The sequence below is a fragment of the Carcharodon carcharias genome, chromosome 5, assembly GCF_017639515.1.
Source record: "Carcharodon carcharias isolate sCarCar2 chromosome 5, sCarCar2.pri, whole genome shotgun sequence".
Classification (NCBI taxonomy): Eukaryota; Metazoa; Chordata; class Chondrichthyes; order Lamniformes; family Lamnidae; genus Carcharodon; species Carcharodon carcharias.
The window spans coordinates 19,101,234-19,115,093 of NC_054471.1; the positions used below are offsets into that span (position 1 = coordinate 19,101,234).

General features: G+C 43.0%; 1 protein-coding gene across 1 annotated transcript in view; it reads left to right on the top strand.

Moving 5' to 3' along the window:
• The window catches only part of LOC121278118 (dynein heavy chain 8, axonemal-like), a 2,067,071-nt gene that overhangs the window by 1,707,981 nt on the left and 345,230 nt on the right, over window positions 1-13,860 (top strand). The window contains 1 exon segment of the mRNA XM_041188205.1: window positions 2,243-2,396. Coding sequence (XP_041044139.1) covers window positions 2,243-2,396 — 154 coding nt within the window.

The window sequence follows — 13,860 nt, forward strand, 5'->3', positions numbered from 1 at the left end:
TACAAAGTTTCAGAGCTCACCTCCAACTTGGTGCAATGGACAACACCATACTGGAGCATCTCATGACAAAAATGAAAGGTTCCATTGCATCAAAAACTGTTGCCATGAATGTTCAGATGGTTGCCATGTTAAACTGTGGAGTTCAGTGTTGAAAGGGGCAGTCTGAGCTTTCACATCACTCCAGCCTTCTATTCTCCAGGAGCACACTAGGAATGTCAATGCACTGCCCATGCAAGGGGCCTTAGCTTCATAGAAGAGGAACCTGCTGACCTCCATCAGGATGACAGAATGCATACACTCCTTCCAGCCACTCATCCAGTGCCCTTGCTGGTTGATTGAGTTAGCCAACCCAGACCGCTTCCAAAGCCCTGATAGCGCAGGCTGCAGTGGGTCTCTTGGTACAAGGTTGCTCAAGGTCATCCTCTAAAGTGTGTGTGGAGTCAAGGGTAGCTTGCATCATGAGGAAGCCTGTCATGTGGGCAAACCCTCATTAAGGAAGGAGATGCTAGCATTTCTCCTGGTGTAATAAGCCTCCCTGATACATCATCGTACTATGTTGTGAGAAGTTGCTGATGTCATCTGTTGCAGTCTGAAAGAGGCTGTTGGTAAAAAAGTAGAGAGTAGCAGTGATTTGGACAGCCACAGACAGTATTGTCTTTGTCCTGGTTTGATGCTGTAGTTGTGGCTGTAAAAGCTGTCATATATCTCAGGCACAACCTCTTTGATAAAGCAAAAACACAGATGCTGCTCCTCAGTAAAATTGAAATATGAAAAGTGCTCCCTGAAAACCTTATCTGAAAAAATGAATATAACCTCTGCTGAGTGCCTTTCTCCCCCACCTCTTGCTTATTTTAGCAGCCTGTGCTGCTCTGTCCTCCTTGATGCTCCCAAACTTGCAAGATTTCAAAAAGCAAAGCATCCATATTTGGAGCCACAGATTCACAAAAGTGGAAAAGTAGTTAAACACCTCTCTGTACAGACAAAGCACAGCCTCCAAAAAGTGCTAGCGCGCAACAAGAAACATCCAAAAGTCAGACAGTGGCCAGCAATAGCAACCCAGCATCAAATCTGAGAGTACTGCATGATTCCTTTAAGTAATATTGGTGTTGGTGAGGTGACCTTCATGCTGGTTAGCAAGCTGAGTGAGTAAGCATGATTTTTCAGTTGCTTTGCCGATGTGAATATCTATGAGTGCTATTTTCTGTTCTGACCTGGTGGTCTGCGCGGTCACATCTGCCATTTTGAGGCCTTAGGTGTTCATGTAGCACCTGAAGGATGTGTGCTCTCCAGCCCAATTTCCATTGTCCATGCAACAGTGCTGATCTCTCATCTTAATTCCAATAGGAAAGCAAGTATAAACATTAGAATAACAGAATAAGTCACAGTTTTCAGCCAGAGATCATTTCTTGTGTGTTTTTGTTAATTTTCCATTGGAGTTTCAATAGAAGACTCAGAACATTTCCAAGGAATTTCTAAGATGCAGTGTTTAATCATTTGATCACTAAATTTTGATTGCTATTCCATTCAATGGAGTAATCAAAATTTTTGACTAAGCAGTAACTCTAATTTTGTGAGGCTCTGCTGGTTTTGTAGCCCCATGCAAGTAGCAGGAATGGGTCTGAAGAACATGCTCAACTTCACACAACCAATTTCTTGATAGATAACTTGGGACAAATAATAATGCTGCTGTAATGTCAAAAGCAATCTCATTTTAGTGTTTAAATTATCCCATGCAAAGTTTCATGTCTTTGGTTGAGGCACAGACCACAATGAAAGACTCTGCCATAAAGGGATTTGTTTTCTGTAAAGCTGTTGCATATGTATTTTTGTAACCACACAGTAGCCTCTCTATTTGGCTGGAAGGTGACAGGGATTTGTCCTTGGTTGTGGACTTTCTCCAGAACAGCCTCTTCAGGCTGTGGCCCTGAAGCCTAGTCCACATTTCCTGTCTCCCTCCAGGTCCATTAGATTCAGTCCTTTTCTGATGGTAGAATCATGGAACTTGCAGCAGACTTTAAAGATGCTAGAGGCCCTACAGGACTATGCTAGAGTGATGCATCCCCTTAACAATCGCTGCACCTTAAGTGAGACTTGGCCGTATGCTCTCGGATTCCCTCCTTAATTTCCTCTATCATGCCATCTAATCTGCCTTTCTTTGAAATGTTTTTCTCTGTTCAAAATGTGCATAAATGCAAGTTGCTTCTGTTGATGTAATTATGTGTAATTTTATTGCTTCTTTCAGAGCGTATAACGTCAGCAATTTGATGGATGACTTGAAGATATTGTACAGAACAGCGGGGGCAGAGGGAAAGGGAATCACTTTCATATTCACTGATAACGAAATCAAGGAAGAGTCTTTTCTTGAGTATCTCAACAACGTACTCTCATCTGGAGAGGTACTTAGTTACTTAGCTTTTGTTATAGTCATGTGTCTTTGTTTTACACTTTCTCTACATCTGTCTCCTAATTCAATATTCATCAACCATTTGTAAGAATTCATTTTCATAAGTTATGCTGCAACTGCAAACATCAGTTTGTATTATCTCATCCACTAGGTAAATTTAAACATTTTGACTGTATCATTTGTACTTAAATATTAAGGAATCTGGAATATAAAAGAGAAATTACTCCCCTGGCCTGGATTCCAGGATAAGTTGATTTTTGTAATTGTTGTCAGGTTACAAGTAGAAATTCCATGTGCAACTGCTTGTTTATGTTGGGGAAGGAAGGAAAATTTGGTCAGAGGCAAATATTGCAGGGATTCAAATCCTGTAACAAAGAGGTTGAGAACATTAAGCAAGGGCTGCAATGTGAGGTCCACTGAAACATTTACAATTATGGATTACTTGGAGTTGCTTCTGAACCAGAACAATGGCAGAAGAAATTCAATTGGAGGAAGTGTGAGGATATCACTTGTATCTGAGAAAGACAAATCGGAATGGTGAAAGCTAAGCCTTGAATGTGTACTAGATGTAACTCAGTTGGTAACACTCACTTCTGAGTCAGAAAGTTGTGGGTTTTCTGTTGTTGTTGTTGTTGATCTTAGATGTGTCAGCCATGGATCTGGACTAAACAGACAATACTGGAGGCAATACTGTTAGCAAACTACCTTTTATTAAACATGATACTATTTACAATATAGACTCAGCACAAGACTCTACATAGAACTATCTCTTTCCGTGCTCTGTTATCATGTGATCTTACATCACTGATGATGCAGACTATATATTTACATATTTAACATTAACTCTTTGTACTACATCTCCCCTCCAAGTATCTGACTCTACAAATGATACTTACATGCTCCTACATCTCTCCCGAAAGTCTCTGCTTTCATCTATGGTTCACAGAGATAAGCATCGTGGAGGTTTCACCAATCTCCCCGACCTTGTTCTAATCTCTCGGAGGTTGCATAGGGTTCAGTTTCTCCATGTTCTCTCTCAAACTCTGCAAAGTAGCATATGGATAATCAGAGACTATTGGTTTTCTGTTCAGGTTGATCATACAGTTAGACCATTCAATTGATGGTCTTCTTGTTGATATGAGTGAGTTTCTGTTTCTTCTCATTATCCTATTCTTTGTCTCGACAAGATAAGATCTCGGACTTTATGTCTTTTCCAGTACTCAACCTTCTCTATTCTGGTCTCCATTCCACCTGGTTGGAGTTCTAGTAACTCCTGCACCTTATGACAGTGATTGTAATTTTTGTTCATATTTGCATGATACTCATCCTCCTTCTCCGTTACTCTCTCGATGTCAAAGGATTTTAGACATGGCATGAGCGTATGTGGAAGAACAGGAAGTTGAGTCTGTAGTCTTCTTCCCATCAGAAGTTCTATTGGAGTCAACCCATTCTGAAGTGGTGTGGAATGGTAGCTGAACAAGGCTAAGTTGATATCATCATTCTTTCCAACAAAGTTTCGACCATTCATACTCTCTCTTGGCTTCACCATTTGCTTGTCAATACCTAGGTGAATGAGTTGCAGAGACAAATACAAAGTCTCTGTAAATTTCTTGAACCCTTCATTCACAAATAGTAGATCATTGTCTGAAATTACAAGACCTGGAATGCCATGTGTGGCATAAACTTATTTTAGTGAATTGACGATTGCTTCTGTGGTTCTTCAATGAAGTCAGAGGGAGTACAGCTGCATTAAGTTTCAAGGGAGTGAGGCAAGGCTGGATGGCCTCTACTTTAATGCCAGGAGTATTACAGGTAAAACGGATGAGTTAAGGGTGAGGATTGACGCGTGGAATTGTGATATAGTAGCCATCACTGAGATGTGGTTGAGGGAGGGGCAGGATTGGCAGCTCAACCTTCCAGGATATAGAATCTTCAGGCAAGACGGGAGGGGGTAAAAGAGCAGGAGGCATTGCATTATCAGTTAAGGAGTTAGTTACTGCAGTAAGGAGAGATGATATCTTGGAGGGGGCATCAAATGAAGCTTTGTGGATAGAGTTTAGGAATAAAAAAGGGACAGCCACATTGTTAGGTGTTTATTGTAGACCCTCAGATAGTCAGCGGGAAATTGAGGAGCAAATATGTGCATAATTTGTGGAGGTGTGTAAAAGCATTAACAATAGGGTAATTATATTAGGTGATTTCAACTTTCCCAACATTAATTGGGATAGACATAGTGTTAAGGGCTTGGATGGAGTGGATTTCTTGAAATGTGTACAGGAGAACTTTTTAGGTCAATATGTAGAGGGTCCAACAAAGGACGGTGCAGTGCTGGATCTAATTCTGGGGAATGAAGCTGGACAGGCGGCTGAGGTGGTAGTGGGGGAGCATTTTAGTGATAGCAACCACAACGTGGTACAATTTAAGCTTGCTATGGACAAAGAAATCAACAAGTTGCAAAAAAATGTTTTGGATTGGGGGAGACCGAATTTAGTAAAATAAGGCAGGATTTGGCCAAGGTAGAATGGGGACAGCTACTTGTGTGGAAATCTACAAAGGAACAGTGGGGGGGCGTTCAGAAAGGAATTGGGAGGGTACAGGCTCAACATGTTCCCACTAGGGTGATAGGAAGGAGTAACAAGCCCAGGGAACCATGGATGACCAGAGATATTCAGGGTACGATGAGAAGGAAAAAAGAGGCTTTTGGCAGGTACAAGGGAAGCAAATCAGCGGAGGCCTTAGTGGAGTACAGAAAGTGCAGGGTGAAGCTTAAGAAAGCAATTAGAAGAGCAAAAAGGGGATATGAGAGAGCTCTGGCTGGTAAAAGTAGGGAAAATCCCAAGATATTCTATAAGTATATCAATGGGAAGAGGATAACCAGGGAAAGAGTAGGGCCCATTAGGGACCAAGGGGGCAATCTATGGGTGGAGCCAGAGGATGTCAGTAGAGTGTTGAACAAATACTTCACATCCGTCTTTGCCCAAGAGAATGAGGATGAAGGTATTGAACTCGGGGAGACAGACTGTGAGGTTCTTGAGCAAATTGATATAGGGAGTGACAAGTTATTGGAGGTGTTGGCAGGCTTAAAAGTGGACAAATCTCCAGGTCCGGATGATTTGTGTCCCAGACTGTTGAGGGAGGGAAGGGAGGAGATCGCAGGGCCTCTGACCCAAATTTTTAATTCCTGTCTAGCCACGGGGGAGGTGCCAGAGGACTGGAGAACAGCTAATGTGGTTCTGCTATTTAAGAAGGGTTGTAGAGATTAGCCAGGGAAGGACAGGCTAGTGAGTCTCATGTCAGTGGTAGGGAAACTATTGGAGAAAATTCTATAGGAGAGAATCTCTCTCCACTTGGAGAGACAAGGAATAGTCAGCATGGCTTTGTCAGAAGCAGGTCATGCCTAACAAATTTGGTTGAATTTTTTGAGGAGGTGACCAGCTGTGTCAGTGAGGGTAGTGCAGTTGATGTAGTTTATATGGATTTCAGCAAAGCCTTTGACAAGGTCCCACATGGCAGACTTATAAAGAAGGCAAATGCACATGGGATACAGGGTAATTTGATAAGATGGATTCAAAATTGGCTTAGTTGTAGGAGACAGAGCATGATGATAGAAGGATGCTTTAGTGACTGGAAGCCAGTGTCCAATGGCGTACCACAGGGATCTGTGTTGGGTCCCCTATTATTCGTCATTTATATAAACGACATAGATGACTAAGTTGGGGGTAGGATTAGTAAGTTTGCGGATGACACAAAGATTGGCCAGTTGGTTAATAGTGAGGTTGAGTGTCTTGGACTACAGGAAGATACAGATGGGATGGTCAAATGGGCAGATAAACGGCAGATGGAATTTAACCCTGAAAAGTATGAGGTGATACACTTTGGAAGGAGTAATTTGACAAGGAAGTATTCAATGAACGGCATGACACTAGGAAGCTCTGAGGAACAAAGGGACTTTGGCATATGTGTCCATAGATCTCTGAAGGCGGAGGGGCATGTTAGTGGGGTGGTGAAAAAGGCATATGGGACACTTGCCTTTATCAATCGAGGCATAGATTACAAAAGTAGGGAGGTCATGTTGGAGTTGTATAGAACCTTGGTGAGGCCACAGCTGGAGTACTGTGTGCAGGTCTGGTCGTCACATTATTGGAAGGTTGTGATTGCACTGGAGGGGGTGCAGAAGAGATTCATCAGGATGTTGCCTGGGATGAAACATTTAAGTTATGAAGAGAGGTTGAGTAGACTTGGGTTGTTTTCGTTGGAGCAGAGAAGATTGAGGTGCAACCTGATCGAGATGTACATGATTATGAGGGGCATGGACAGTGAGCAGCTGTTCCCCTTAGTTGAAGGGTCAGTAACGAGGAGACATAACTTCAAGGTGAGGGGCAGGAGGTTTAGGGGGGATGTGAGGAAGAACTTTTTTATCCAGAGGATGGTGATGGTCTGGAATGCGCTACCTGGGAAGATGGTGGAGGCGGGTTGTCTCACATCCTTTAAAAGGTACCTGGATGAGCACTTGGCACATCATAACATTCAAGGCTATGGGCCAAGTGCTGGTAAATGGGATGGACCAAAGGGCCTCTTCTGCACTGTATGATTCTGTGAAGACGTTTAAACTCGATTCATCTGGGGTGATGGTCAACAACTATGAGGAATGTCCTCCCCTTGAGCTGAAAATGATCCATTCCGAGACATTCCCAAGGTCTGGATAGAAATGAGGATACCATCAATGGTTCTTTTTATTCTTGATGATGAATTGCACGGGCAATCATGTCCTCCAGTGATTTTGAGATTCTTGGCCACCAAAATTGAATTTCGCATCCTGGCATGAGATTTTCTAATGCTCATGTGTCCCTGGTGTATTTTTTGAAGGATTTCAACTCTTAGGACTCTTGGTATGACCAACCTCCCATCGTAGGTTAATAAGTTGTCCACAATACTGAGCTGTCTGCATTGCTTGAAGTAATGCTTCAGAATGAGATCATTTAGAACATATTCTGACCATCCATTTTTTTAGTATTCTCTAATTTTTAGCGTGTTCTTCATCTGGTGTCTGTGCTTGCCATATTTCGTTCAGCCTCCGTGGTTGCTGTAGCCAGTGAGTTGTTTGACTCTACCTCCTGTTCAAGCTTCCCAACAGGAGTAAGTGACAAAGCATCAACTCTTATTTGCTGTTGCCTTGCACACATTCGTCTGGTTCCTTTACCCGCTGTTCTAGGGAAATCTTGTGTCTGGTTTCTTCAAGGTTTTCCAGTTCATCTCCTTTAAAGATGAGTTGTAGATCTGTGCAAGCTGTTATGAAATCCATACTTACCTTGGTATCAAGAGTAGAGATGGGGAACTCCAACTTCTCGTAGGCCTCAGGCGTTTCACGCATGCATGGACTGGAATCAGGCGTTGCATGCGGAATTCAACGTTTTTATATTTCTTTGGGCTGAAGATAGGCCCAGTGCCCCTATGCAAAATTAAAATGGCGTGAAAATCCTGGTCATTTGACCAGAAGTGGAGTGCCATAATCCCAAAAAAGAATCCCAGAGAGGGGATAGGCAGAGGTCCCAAAGGTAGTCTCAGACAGGGGTCAGGGAGAGGGAACAGGGAGAGATCCCAGTAAGGAGAAAGAGGGACAGAGAAAGAGATCTCAAGGAGAAAAGGGCTGCATTTGGCAGACTTTAAGTTGTGAGGGCTGAGAAGAAGCCCTGGCAATTGAAGGTGGCTCAGAAGAAGCCCTGGTGATCAAAGAAGGCAGCAGAAGGTTGGTGACTCTGTGTTACAGGCTGTTGTAAAAATAACCCTTTGGAACAGTCATGTTCTGCTTGGCACAGCTGAAAAGTTGGAGTTGTTGCTTGTGAGTTGGGGTTTGAGTTTATACTGGGAATCCAAGGGTATGAAGTCTCCGGAGACAAGATTGAAACTCTGCAAGGTGAGCCATCACTGAGGTCATTAAATTGGAGCAACTTTTGGAGAGAATTCAAAGACGAGATCTTCAAAGATGAAGACTGGAATCCCTCACGAGAGAGACAAAGTTCCAACAAAATTGGTTGATTCACAGTGTTTACTGACATCTGGGTGGGTTGTTGAGAAATTGCTGAGACCTGTCTTGCTACTTATTGTGTAGCCTGGGGGTTGGACTACAGTTTTCCCATGAATTCGCATGTACCTCATATTAACTCTGAATGTTAGAATATAAGGTGGATATTGTAAACTGTTATATCTTTCTGACCCTGTATAGTGAAGTTCATTTCTGTTTGTTCAAAACCCATGCAATCTTGTGGCTTTATTCTCTTAGCAAATATCCTGAATCTCAAACTTTGTCTACTTCAAACAAAAAGTTACTGATCCCTAATTGGAGACAACATGGGGGTTTGATCCAGGATCACAACAAAGCTTTTCTACTGAACGGTGAACTTTCTTGATTTGTGGAGCACATACAAAGTTTTGCTGATTTCTCTTCCTTTCTGCTGGAATTTAACAGTCAACTGTCCTTTAATTTTCAGCTGAATGCCTCCTGGACCATGGAGTCTTATGGTAAATGACTGGAGGAAATCTGGTTTTAACTACTTTTCTGTGTCTGAAAGAATTGGAACTCCAACTCCAGTGTCTAACCTGAAGTTTGTTTTATGCCCATTGAGCAGAATACCTGCACTCTAATAGTTCCCGTTTGATTCTGCAGTTTCTCCCAAGAATGGCACATTTAATTCTTTTTCTTTTTCAACTTCTTGAATGCCTTCAATTTCTTGAATGGTACATGATCTTTGCTGTTTCTCCTTTAATTGTTTTGTTCAGAGCTGTTTGCTGCAGCAAGCTGATTTAAAGTGACCTCTCTTCTTGTAGGAAAGACATTTCGCATTTTTGGCAGGGCATTCTTCCCTCCGATGTAGCCTTTCCTGCCACAATGAGAACCCTGAATAATAGCAGCTACCACACCCTCTTCCATTTTTTGCTGTTTGGAGTTAGTTGTGCTGCAATTTCTATGTGATATAAACTGGACTGCATCAGCTGGCTTTCTCCAAGAGATTTTTTTTATGTCTCAAATAAAAATTTTGTTTTGCTTGCTCTCTTTTGCCTGCCCTATTATCTGCACAGCTTACGATAGGGTCAAGTATTCCCTTGACTGCAAAAAATTCAATAGTGTCTCTTCTAAGATTCCCACAACAATGCAATCCTGAATTAATTAGGCTTTCAGGGCTCTGTATTCACAATTTTCAGCTAATCAATGTAGTTAATTTATAAAGGAATCTATGCTCATCCTGGTCATTGGATGTACCTATTAAATTTTGCTCTCTCTATTATGGTGTTTTCTCAAATTATTTTCTAAAATAAGTATCAAAATCTTTAATAATTTCTTCATAGTCGCCGTGTCTTTGTTTATGCCTGAATGACCGTTATGTCATCTGAACTACTGCCTAGAGTGTAGAGTGAGATACTGACCTGTTCCTTGCTAATCTTCTTCTGCTAGTCCCCATGTTATTCTGTATCCGGTAAGCCTGCAACTCCAGTTCTGCCACTTTACAGCTTGAACCGGGCATGCCACATGGCCGAAACGCTCTGGTAAAGGGAAAATTGTTTCCGTGTCTTCCTTTTACTGTTGCATTTTATGGAGTTCAGTTGAAGATTTCCCCATGCTGTCCTTGTCCTGCAGTCATTTCTCGCGCTGTTCCTTACAGTCACCTGGCTCTTTACTTGTTGCTCCTTTCATTGTGCTTTTTCATAGCAACCATCTGTTATTGTTGTTGTGGTGGGTCTTAGGTGTGGCAGTTGTGGATTTGGACTCACAGACAACGCTGGAGGCAATGCTGTTAGCAACCTATTGTCTATTGAACATGATACTAACTATTTACAGTATGGACTCAGCTTGAGCCTCTACATGGAACTATCTCTCTCCATGCTCTATTATCATGTGATCTTACATCACTTACGCTGTAGACATTTTACCTACATATTTAGTATTAACCCTTTATACTACAGCTTTCACAGGTAAAGTTTCACTCGAGGACTTAAAAACAAAAAATCAAAGGTTGACACATCAGTGCTGCTGAGAGAGTGCTGCACTATTAGGGTTGCTTTCTTTCACATGCAGCATTAAACTGAGGCCCTGACACTACTTTCAAATGGATGTAAAAGATGCCATCGCACAATTAGAAGAGCAGCAGGGTTATCCCCAAAGCCCTTGCTGTGTGCATATTGACTGCTATTTTTCCTACATTACACCATCAACTACACATCAACAAAGTACTTTATTGACTATAAAGCACTTTGGGATGTACTGCAGTTGTGAAGGGCACTATATAAATCCAAGTCTTTCTTTTTTTGTCTTTTCTATGCCACAGAAAGGGATAGCAGCTGGAGGTCATATTTTAAAGGTTCCAGAAACTGTCTGACATCATTGGCAACTCTCTGTTTTAAAAACACAGCACGGACAAGGTGGGATGAATAACTTCCTTCAGTACTGTATGTATGATTCTATGAATCCTATGCTGAACCCATCAGCGCTATTCTGAACATAATTCCTAGGGATGCTCGGGAGTACCTCAGTATGCCCCCTAAGTTGCTCAGCAATGTAACAGGGATTGGCATAAGAAATGAACCATCGCTCTAAAGCAAGCAATATTTACTTTTTAAAAATTAATTCATGGGATGTGGGCTTCGCTGGCAGGGCCAGCATTTACTACCCATCCCTAATTGCCGTCGAGAAGGTGGGGCTGAGCTGCCTTCTTGAACTGCTGCAGTTCATGTGGTGTAGGTGCACCCACAGTGCTGTTAGGGAGTGAGTTCCAGGGTTTTGACCCAGTGACAGTGAAGGAGCGGCGATATATTTCCAAGTCAGGATGGGGAGTGGCTTGGAGAGGAACTTACAGCTGGTGGCGTTCCCATCTATCTGCTGCCCTTGTACTTCTAGATGGTAGTGGTCGTGGGTTTGGAAGGTGCTGTTGAATGAGCTTTGGTGAATTCCTACAGTGCATCTTGAAGTTGGTACACACTGCTGCAGAGGGAGTGAATGTTTGTGGATGTGGTGCCAGTCAAGCAGGCTGCTTTGTCCTGGACAGTGTTGAGCTTCTTGAGCTGCACTCATCCAGGCAAGTGGGAAATATTCCATAACACTCCTAACTTGTGCCATGTAGATGGTGGACAGGCTTTGGGGAGTCAGGAGGTGAGTTACTCATTGCACAATTCCTAGCCTCTGACCTGCTCTTGTAGCCACAGTATTTATATGGCTAGTCCAGTTCAGTTTCTGGTCAATGGTAACCCCAGGATATTGATAGTGAGGGATTCAGTGATGGTAATGCCATTGAACATCAAGGGGCAATGGTTGGATTCTCTCTTGTTGGAGATGATCATTGCCTGACATTTTATGGAAGAAAGGTCATTGATAAAGTAGCTGAAGATGGTTGGGCCGAGGACACTACCCTGAGGAACTCCTGCAGTGATGTACTGGAGCTGAGATGACAGACTTCCAACAACCAGAACCATCTTCCTTTGTGCTAGGTATAACTCCAACCAGCAGAGCGTTTTCCCCCTGATTCCTATTGACTCCAGTTTTGCTAGGGCTCCTCGATGCCACACTCTGACAAATATGGCCTTGATGTCAAGGGCAGTCACTCTCACCTCACCTCAGTGTTTTTTGTCCATGTTTGAACCAAGGCTGTAATGAGGTCAGGAGCTGAATGGCCCTGGTGGAACCCAAACTGGGCATAGTGAGCAGGCCATGTTAAGCAAGTGCCGATTGATAGCACTGTTGATGACCCCTTCCATTATTGATGATTGAGAGTAGACTAATGGGGCAGTAATTGGCCAGGTTGGATTTGTCCTGCTTTTTGTGTACAGGACGTACCTGGGCAATTTTCCACATAGCCGGATAGATGCTATACTGGAACAGCTTGGCTAGGGGCGTGGCAAGTTCTGGAGCACAAATCTTCAGTACTATTGCTGGAATATTATCAGGGCCCATAGCCTTTGCAGTAATCAGTGCCTTCAGCCTTTATAGCACGTGGAGTGAATTGAATTGGCTGAAGACTGGCATCTGTGATGCTGGGGACCTCCGGAGGATGCCGAGATGGATCATCCACTTGGCACTTCTGGCTGAAGATTGTAGCAAATCTTTTCCACTGCTGTGCTGGGCTCCTCCATCATTGAGGATGGAGATTCTTGTGGACCTCCTCCTCCAATCATTGTTTAATTGTCCACCACCATTCATGACTGGATGTGGCAGGACTGCAGAGCTTAGATATGATCCATTGGTTATGTGATTGCTTAGCTCTGTCTATCACTTGCTTATGCTGTTTGGCACACAAGTAGTCCTGTGTTATAACCTTACCAGGTTGACACCTCATTTTTAGGTATGCCTGGTGCTGCTCTTGGCATGCCCTCCTGCACTCTTCATTGAACCAGGGTAGATGCCCTGGCTTGATCATAATGGTAGATTTGGGGCCATGAGGGTTACAGATTTCATTCGAGTAAAATTCTGCTGCTGATGGACCACTAGTGCCTCATGGATGCCCAGTCTTGAGTTGCTAGATCTGTTCAAAATCTATTATAGCACAGTGGTAGTGCCACAGAACATGATGGACAGTATCCTGAATATGAAGGCAGACTTCGACTCCACAATGGCTGTCCGGTGGTCACTCCTACCAATACTGTCATGGACAGATGCATCTGCAGCAGGCAGGTTCCCTTACAGTAGATCCAGTCTAGCAGCTATGTTCTTTTGTACTTGACCAGTAATATTGCTACCGAGCTACTCTTGGTGATGGACACTAAAGTCCCCCACACCCAGCCCTTGCCACCAAGTGGTGTTCAACATGGAGGAGCACAGATTTGTCAGCTGAAGGAAGGCGGGTAATCCACAGGAGGTTTCCTGGCTCATATTTGACCTGATTCCTTTAGACTTCATTCAGAGACAATGTTGAGGATTCCCAGGGCAACTCCCTCCCTACTGTATACCACTCTGCCCCCATCTCTGCTGGGTCTGTCCTGCCGGTGGTGGGTCAGGAATCCAGGGGTGTCTGGGGCATTGTCTGTAAGGTATGATTCTGTGGGGATGACTATGTTAGGCTGTTGTTTGATTAGTCTAAGAAAGCTCTCCCAATTTTGGCACTAGCCCTCAGATGTTAGTAAGGAGGACTTTGCAGGGTCAACAGGGCTGTGATTGCAGTTGTCGTTTCCAGTGCCTAGGTCCAGTTTGATTTAGTTTTTTATGACTTTGCAGCAATTTGTCATAACTGAGTAGCTTGCTAAGCCATTTCAGAGAATATTTAAGAGTCAACCACATTGCTGTGGAGGCCAGACCAGGTAAGGACAACAGATTTAGTGAACCAGATAGGTTTTTACAACAGTCATTTCATGGTCATTGTCATCATTAGACTTTTAATTCCAGATTTTTATTGAATTCAAATTCCACTATCTTAAACTTTTAATTCCAGATTTTTATTGAATTCAAATTCCACTATCTTAAACTTTTAATTCCA